The sequence below is a fragment of the Chelonoidis abingdonii genome, chromosome 6, assembly GCF_003597395.2.
Source record: "Chelonoidis abingdonii isolate Lonesome George chromosome 6, CheloAbing_2.0, whole genome shotgun sequence".
NCBI classification, from domain to species: Eukaryota; Metazoa; Chordata; order Testudines; family Testudinidae; genus Chelonoidis; species Chelonoidis abingdonii.
In genome coordinates, this window is record NC_133774.1 from 130,771,142 (window position 1) to 130,779,851 (window position 8,710).

General features: G+C 51.4%; 1 protein-coding gene across 1 annotated transcript in view; it reads left to right on the top strand.

Annotated features, from left to right (window-relative positions):
* Positions 1–7,947, top strand: part of SHB (SH2 domain containing adaptor protein B) — a 167,777-nt gene extending 159,830 nt beyond the window's left edge. Inside the window, 1 exon segment of the mRNA XM_075067506.1 lies at positions 7,773–7,947. Within this exon segment, the coding sequence (XP_074923607.1) occupies positions 7,773–7,853 (81 nt within the window). The 3' untranslated portion in view covers positions 7,854–7,947.
* The last annotated feature ends 763 nt before the right edge of the window (positions 7,948–8,710 follow it).

The following is an 8,710-nucleotide window of genomic DNA, read 5'->3' on the forward strand; positions in this document are numbered from 1 at the left end:
TTGACTACATGCGTTCTGCCCACCTCTGTTGTCTCTAAGGTATTTATCTGCTTAATTGCCACTGATTTCACTGGGAGTTAGGTCCCTAAAAACCTATGAGGATCTGGGTCTTAGTCACTTGCCTCTGTCTTTGATTTTTGGGCACAGCAACATGGGGGAGAGAAACTTAAAGTCCCTGTAAAACCACACGGCCTGGCCGGCGGTGGGGTTTCAGGAGCAGGCTCAGGATCTGTAGCTGGACCTACTTAGTAGAGGCCTCGGTAACAACTGTGTCAAGAGGCCCTGAACATCGTGGGGCTGGGGGGGGGGAACCAACTCCCATCATACGTGCTTGAGGGTGCTGCATTTAGCTTTCAAAGTGCTACACTGATTGTTTTCTCACCTTCACGCAGAATGGTGAAAAACGTCATCCAATATTTCTAGTTGCCGCCAGCATGAGCACAGTGATTGTGACTGGAGCACAGGCAAAGTGGGAAGGGGCTGGGGAGGAGTCAGGCTGTCATGCTGATGTTAAAGGGAAAAGATGCTTAAACCAGCTTATCTCCAGCTTTCCAAAACCTTTTGCCTTGCGGCTGCATTTGAGCCTGGAACAACATCCAGACCCAAAAAATTGGAGAGAGTTATGAACGACTGCTAAAAGTGGGCCAGAACAGAATGTTGAACCCAGCCGTAACGATGCAGTCACTACATTGGCTAAAAATAGCCAGTGAAATGGAACTAACAAAGCGCTGCACACTCTTCATTTTAAATATTTCCCAATGGTTGCTCCGTGGCTCAATGAGTTAATGTAGTCGCCTTCCAGCTACAAAGACCTGGATTTAAGTTACAGCTTGGGTTCTCAGGTGGAATGAGTGTCTTAGTTCCTAGTGACAGGTTTCAGTGGTAGCCGTGTTGGTCTGTATCAGCAGAAAAAGCGAGGAATCCTTGTGGCATCTTAGAGACTAACACATTTATTTGCGCATAAGCATTTGTGAATCTGTCTCCATGTTGCATACCATCTGTACGGGGCAGGATCTTCTCAGGAGACTGGGGAGAGACATGGCAGGGGGGTGCAGACCAGGACTGAGGTTCACTGCTGGGTCTGTGTGATGAAGTCTATCCCCCGGCATTCTGCTCTGATACTCTTGTAAACCAGCGGTAAAACAAACGCTAGCACATTTTAAAGTCAGGGCAGCCTCTCTTCTTTCAGCTAATTGAAAGTCGTTCTTTTCAGGCACTTCGCTGTGTCCTTACGCTAAGCACAGTGTTGCTGAAGAGAAGCCGAAGAAATGTAAATTCAGGGTAATAAATGGATTCAGCAGATGGAAGTGTCAGACTTGCTTCAAAGTGAAGACAGGTGGGAAATGGGGTAGGAGAGTTGCTGATTTCCATCATTTTTCCCAAGATTGCAGTCTAATTTTTTGAAAATCTATTGTTTTGAAGTCTATTGTGAAGGAAGCCAGATGTTCTGGTGATGGGGCGTCTCAGAACAATCACTGTGATACTAGTGAGAGCGAAGGTAACCCGGACACAATTCCTGACCTGGATAGCCTGTTGGTAATGGAAATCTTTTGGTCCTGTCTGTCTGCCTAGTAACATGGAGTGCTCTGTGAACAATGCTGTTGGGGATTTCAGGACCAGTTGTAATGAGCTAGGCTTGGTGGAGTCAAGCACTCGCAAGATGTGCGTTAGTCTCAGGCAGGCAGCCATCTGTGGGCAGTTAGTGAGTGGTGAGCGTGGGCTCATTTCCCTCCCACTCTAGAACGAGTTCGTGTGTGCTCCCTGTTGCAAGGAGGAGAGGCCGTCCAGTGATGGTGTGATGAGGGCAATGACTGAGCCTTCTGGGCCCAATCCTGCTGTCACTGATTGCAGGATCAGGCTCCTCAGAACTACGGTGCAAACTGAGGGAAAGAATGTGTTCAGCAGAGACCTGGAAACCATGATTTGATGTGGAAATCTGTTTTATTCCACTTGGCTTGGAAAATGATGGTGTTGATTTTCCCTGTTCTCTGGTCAGAGCAGCAGAGACTGACAGTGCCTGGATACCTATAATAGCATCACAAATGCTGACACAAGCGGGCGGCCATCCCACCTGCAATCATATACTATACACAAGTGTTTTTAAGTCATTTTAGCCTGAGGAGAAGTGATTTAACATAAGTTACTCTGCATTCTTCATGAAATATGCATTAAGCAATTACAGCTGAAAGGAAGAGGGATAGGGCAGGCATATTTTCTGCAGGCGATGTGCACCAGCAGCTGCGACGATGTGTAATGTATTATTAAATACCTTGATTATTAGAAGGGGACTGTTCCTATTATTAGGCTCTGTCTAGGCAATAGTATTTAATAATCCTCTAAATCAGAAATTGCTTTTTGTTATGCTAATAAACAGTGTTAGCATAGGTATGAATGGTGTTCTATATTATTTGAAAGCTTTGGTGCATTAATTAGGCAAGTCACCCGCTAGGAGGGGTGTGTATTTATGGCTTGCTCCTTCAGCTTGTTTGATCAAAGAAGCAGAAAATGACCTAAGTGCTCTGCTCTTTTGGAGAAACAGGGCTGCTGTTTCTGGCTTCTTTAGCATTGCTGTAAACTGACGGTGGCATTACAGTGATCTTAACAGAAGCTACATTTCTGTGGGTTTGTAATCAAGGGAAGAACCAGCTTCAGAAATCTGACCTTGCCCTCAAGTGAGGGTCTCTGGTATGTAGGGTGGTACTGGAGAAACCCACAATTATACCGCAATTGGTCTCCTTCCGAACAAAAGATTGGCAGCGAGTGCCAGTCAGAAGTAAATCTCTCCAAAGCGTCAGCTGCTTTCTGACCAGCATTCTGACGCCGTGGCCAGTGGCACAGCTCACCTCTGCTGCCGTCTGCCTGGTAGCCCTCTCCCAGCCTTCTGTCCCGTTCCCCAGCCAGCCGGTCCAGGCCTGGTCTGACCGGCTGGGCTGTAGTTGGCAGGAAATAGAACAATCATGAAAAATCAGCAGAGGGATTGGGATGTTCGGCTGTAGCAGGATTCTCCAAGCCTTAGGGTCACGTTCTCTAGTTCCTGGCGCGAGTAGCCCACGCCCCTCCAGCTGGGCTGGGAGATGTTGGCAGGAGCAGATCGGAGTGGGGGGTGCATGCCTGTATGCACCCTGGCCAGAACCAATGACCCCAAAGCAGATGTGGTCCTTCATTGACAGTTGTCTTTGGGGTCAGGCTGGGCCTTACGCACAGGTGCAGCGAGGGGCTGCTTGGGGGCTTGCTCCTGTTCATGCACAGTCCTGCCTCCCTTCGCACAGTGACACCGGAGCAGGAGGAAAAGCAGTTCATTGCTGGACTCTCCACCTGCCAGGCTGTCAGCCGGGGGGCAGCCTGGGCCCTGGACCCCACTGTGCTGTGCTGAGGCCCCGCTCAGGAGGCCTGGAAGTGGAAGCAGCAAGGGACGTTGTCAATCTGAGTCCTGTATTCCCTGACGCCTGTGCCTATTGCTTGGCCACTTGGCCAACACCCGATTATGTGTGCTAGGCCCAGCCCTTCCTGTTCTCTGCCCTCCTCCAGAGCCATCCTGTCACGTACACGCACAGGCTGGGGCCTGTCTCCTCCCTCGCCCTACACAACTCAAACCCAGAGCAGTTGCCTCTCCCCGATGCCCCGAGTTCACACGCATCCAGGGTCTCCCCATCTCCCACCGACTCTCTAGGGACATCGGACAAGATCTCCTGGGTCGTCAGGTCCAATCCCTGCTATCTCAGGCAGCCCCTCCTATAATCCCCACAACAAACGTATCCAGCTCTACCTCAAAGCTAGGCAGGTTGTCTGCCCCTCACTGTTCCAGAGCTTCGTCGATCTGGTGGTTAGGCACCTTCTTTTCATTTCCAGCTTGGATTTACTGCTGGCTGGTTCATGCCACCTCTGCCATGGCAGGCCCCTTCTCTGCTCCACTCTTAGGGGTGCTCTGACCACATCAGTTCCTCTTTGAAGCCTTCCATTAGCTCACTACCTCACCCAGTCTTTGTTCTGGCTTTCAAGGCTTACCCAGCTCTGCTCCTGCCACAGGATCCAATGGCATAACCGCCATCTCCAGTCTGCCGGGGACACCGACCCCAGCCCCTCGACCTGCAGAGGTCCCCGCGCTCTGCCCCCTGTGCAGCCACAGGGCCATTGCCCTCCAGTTGCTGGGTGCAGCACCGCTGAGGGGAGTGTGCAGGTTCTGTTTTAATGGAGGCCAGTGCTGCTAATTAGCAATCTGGCAGCCAGCTCCATCGAGCTCCTTGGTTCCTTACGCTCCCCTTGTGACTTTCTGGCCCCTGGGCTGAACTGGCTCAGGCAGGCCTGTGCTGCTGGAGCAGGGCATGGGGAAGAGCATGTGTGCGCTGGAGAACAGACTGTGGTGGGCGGAGGAGGCTCCGTCACACCGAATGCGTGGCTGGGTGCTTGGAGCCGGGCAGTGAATTGCCCCGGAGATCTGACCCAGCCAGCTTGTCCAGTGCAGCCTCAGCATCTCGCACCTCTGGGGCTCTCTGAAAGGGCCTGGCTTTGTTTCACCAGTCGCAGCATTGGATCGTTTATAACGACAGCGTCCATTTGCGGGGGAAAGGCCAAGAAAATGGGAAAGGGGGACAGCGCTCCCTGCTCCTCTCTCTCCCATGGGGTGGGTGTGGCGAGATCTCCGCCTCTTTATCTGCGTTATCCCCTGTGCATCGCTGTGGTGTAGCACTGGGTGTGCTGAGCAGGGCATGGAGGGGAAAGAAGTGTGGCTGTTAGGCGACTCCTTTGCTCTGAGTGAATGTTCAGGACACTTGTGCAGTGTGTCCCCATCGACTCATGCAGGCGCTAAGGGACTGGATAACCAGTCCAACCGCATCACTGTGAGCCAGAGGCCCGCTGCAGACACCAGCACACTGGGAAAGAGAACAGCTGTTGGCTGTCTGAGGAGCACTCTGCTAACCTCAAACATGTCCCCCAGAAGTGTCCTAGCCTGGGGGTTTGAAAATGTGGTAATGTGCTAGTGCCGAAGCGAATTGTCTTGTGAATGCAGGGGAGCTGGTTGCTTTGAGGACACTAACTGTTCTGGGGTGACTTCATAGTATTTAGCATTTGCCTGGGAACATGAAGAATGTTAACTCCTCTTTCTTCCTTAATATTGTTAAAAGTAGCACGACTCCACCCTTACTGCCTGAGCAATAGACCTGAAGACATTTAACAGCCTGCTGTCCAGTTCGGGCCAGATTCTTTCAATTCATATGCACCTACTTCTCTGATCCTGCTAATTTAATGGCAGACTTATAAGCCATTTACCAGCAAAGGAAATAGACAATAAACTGAAGGGAAGGGGACACTATATCTCCTCATAAGAACGTATTTAGAGATGTCACCCTTGGCTTGCAGGAAATCATTTAGAGAGCAGTTAAGTTTCAAAAGAGAATCATTCCTGTAAAAAATTGAAATCAAAATCAAAATTTTTAAGCTTGCAAAGCTGTAATTACAGGGCCTGCGGTGATTTCTGCTTGGCAGAGAAGGGTCATTTGCCTCAACAAATCTGGAAAAACTGAGCTTTCATCTCTTCCCTAGGAGATGTTGTTGTTTCTAGCACATGGAAGGAGGGAGCTTTTCCAAACATCGTTTTCACAGAACGGTGATGGGTTGTTTTTTTTTGTTTGTTTGTTTGTTGCTAAAAATTAAATGTTGATCTTATTCATAAAGTAATGCTGCATCCTAGTGGAAACGGCAGTGGAAAGATGGCAAGGAAGCAGTGCTAATCACGCTACAACTTGTTGCCTTTTGCACCATGTCCAGTAGTCAGTGCCTGTTGTTTTTGTGTCGTCTCCGCGCCCCGACTGCCACTCCCCGCAGGGATACAAGCTACTCCGAGTGGGTGTGTGCAGTGCTTTGATCCCAGTACCGGAGCCCTGCGTGCTGGGTGGTGAGGCCTGTGTCCCTGCACCACCTGGCAGAAAAGCAGAACAGAGCCCTGTAGTGCCCAGGGCCTGGAGTCCAGGGGTGATGTCTCCAGGTTTTCTGGCCCTAACACTGCAGTTCTGCTCCACACCCATGAGTGGAGTGTGGGTTGGAGGTTGCTCTTGATGCTTAGTAGCTCAAGCAGTTGCTGTGTAACTGACTGGCGTCTTGCATGGACAGCCTACGCGTCATTGCATTTGCCTGTCATTTGATGCCCGTGGAAATGAGTAACGCTGCTCGCTTTATACCGCCACTGTATCCTGTGCAGTTAAACAACCCCTGCCCTTCTGAGACAATGCACCAAGCGGACTAGTGCCAGGGCAGCTCTGAGACATGTCCCCTTTGCTATTGGCCAGAGGGGACGTTGCAGTTCGATTCCTCCCCCACCCCCACTGTGCCCATCCCCTCGGGAAGGGGGAATTAAGGCTAATTGATACAGCTGGGCATCCAAGCAGGGAGCCAGGGCCAGAAAACACTTTATACGGCACCTTCAAAGCAAATCCCTGCAGTCCTTGTGCTTGCTCAGGGCCAGGTGCAGAGATGGCTTTGGGCAGGGGCATGGGGGCACGCGAGAAGCCGCCTTCCCTTGCACCGCTGCCATGTGGGCTTCTCACCAGACCTCACTCCTGCTCACCAGCCCCTCCCAGGAGCCAGCAGTGAAGAGAGGGCTGGGAGAGGCAGGGCCACACTGGCACCGCCCCATCCTGGCTGGCACACAAGTGGGGGTCCTGTTCCCATCCCCTGACCATGCCCAAGAAGCTGCACTGGCAAGATTCTGGCTCCTTGTTCTGCCCCCATCGCCACAGTCGCTGCTGGAGACAGTCACCTGGTGGGGCGGGACGGCCCCACACCACCCCCTGTGCAGGGCTGTAGCCCTGGTCCAGCCTGTAACACGCTTCTGTCCTTGTCAAGGCCCAGGGAAAGGCGGGGCCTGCTGTGCTGGGAAGGTTCGGCTGAGCTCGGGAGAAGATGGGCTTGTTTCGTCCGCAGAAATCTCTGTGCAGGTGCTTTGAGGGTTGGACTCCACGGTGCTTGGGGCCCTCGGCAGCAGGAATCCAGTCGCCTGCTGATTCAAAGGATGTTGCTGGGCCCCTCTCGGAAGGGGGTTTGCACAGGTGCCTGTTACCTGCTGGTGGGAATGGGGGCTGCCTGGGGTTAGGAGCCGGAAAGCTGCAACCCGACTCCTCTGCAGCACCTGAGACCCCCAGACCACCCTGGGAGAGTTCAGTGATCTCCTCAGTCCTCTTGCAGGGGCTGACAGAGCAGGGCCTCGCCTCGCGATCATTTAAAAGGCTGAAATGTGTCACCTCTCCAGGCCAAGGCCCTTGGCTTTTCCCGACCCGAGTCCCTAGTTAGCCACAGCAAGGAGCTGGTGATGCTTAGCTGTCCTGGAAGGGGCCACCAGCTGTTCTCAGGCTGCCCTGCCCCAGTACAGCTTTGGACTGGACCGGACCGGACTAGTGCCTTGCTGGGATCCCGGGGGAAGGAAAGGGCTGAAACCCGAGAAGTTTCTGGGAATGAAGGCTCAAAGCCATTGAAAGGGCCCGTTATCTCTGGGGCTGCCGAGCACTGCTCCATGCGGGCTGGCATCAGCACAGAGCCAGGGCTCCCCATTGGCATGGACCGGCTGCCTGTGCTGATGCAGGGAAGACCTCACACCCTGCTCTGACAGAAGATCGGTGTGAATGTTCTGTGCTGCTGGACCGTCTCACTGTTCTTACGCAGCAGTGGCATGTTGCTGGCAAAGAGGAACTGCTTTTTGATGCTGACCTCTTAACTGTGTCCTGGGCGGGGGAGGGAGGCGTGTGCAGGTACTAACACCCTCTCCTTTGCTTCCTTCGCAGGAGCAGTCAAGGTTTTATGCACATGAAACTGACAAAAACCAAAGAGAAATACATCCTGGGTCAGAACAGCCCCCCGTTTGACAGCGTTCCAGAAGTCATCCACTACTATACCACCAAAAAGCTGCCCATCAAGGGCGCAGAACACTTGTCTCTGCTTTACCCTGTAGCTGTCCGGACCCTATAACACTCCAATCTCACTCCTTCCTGTGGATGGGAGGTGACAAGCAAGCAAAGAAGCAGGAATTAATGCTGCATCGATGACCAGAACTCAGAAACTCGAAGTTGAAATGGAGATGTCCTGCCTTTCATTTCTGATGTGCGCTGGCTGGCTGAAAACTGTGAGCCAGTCCTGTGTGTATGATACTCTTGCACTACTGTGTTTCTATTTCCATGTGATGAGACCAGAGAACCTTCCTAGGGGATGTTTCTGTGAATGAAAAAAGGTTTCCAAATTCAAAGAACTGCCATCAAGGGTAAATAAAGCCAACATCTTCCTTCAATCAGGAAACTTCAAGGATATTTGTTCTTTCACTCTCCTGACTTGATACCTGTGTATGATCAAATAATCTTCCACCGGTGACATGCTGTCCTTAACAGACACTCAAATGGATGCAGATTCTTTCAGGGCTCAAGGAGAAATCAGCACATGACCGGCTTAACATCCGAGTCCTTGCAGCGCTGCTCACTCACCCCACGTTAGTCTCTCTCTTCACGCACAGCTTGTCAGGATGATTCAAACACAGAAGTCTTTTGTCTCACACAGTGTGACTAGGAGATCTTAATGAGTAATTTTACAATAGTAAAATGTGTTTGATTATTTATGAATAGGGTATGTAATTAAAATAGTGGTTTAATATATATATTTTTATCGTTTTTTGGTACATTAATAAATCTCTGAGGGTTACTGAGTTCATTTTGCAAGTGTCATTCCTAGATCG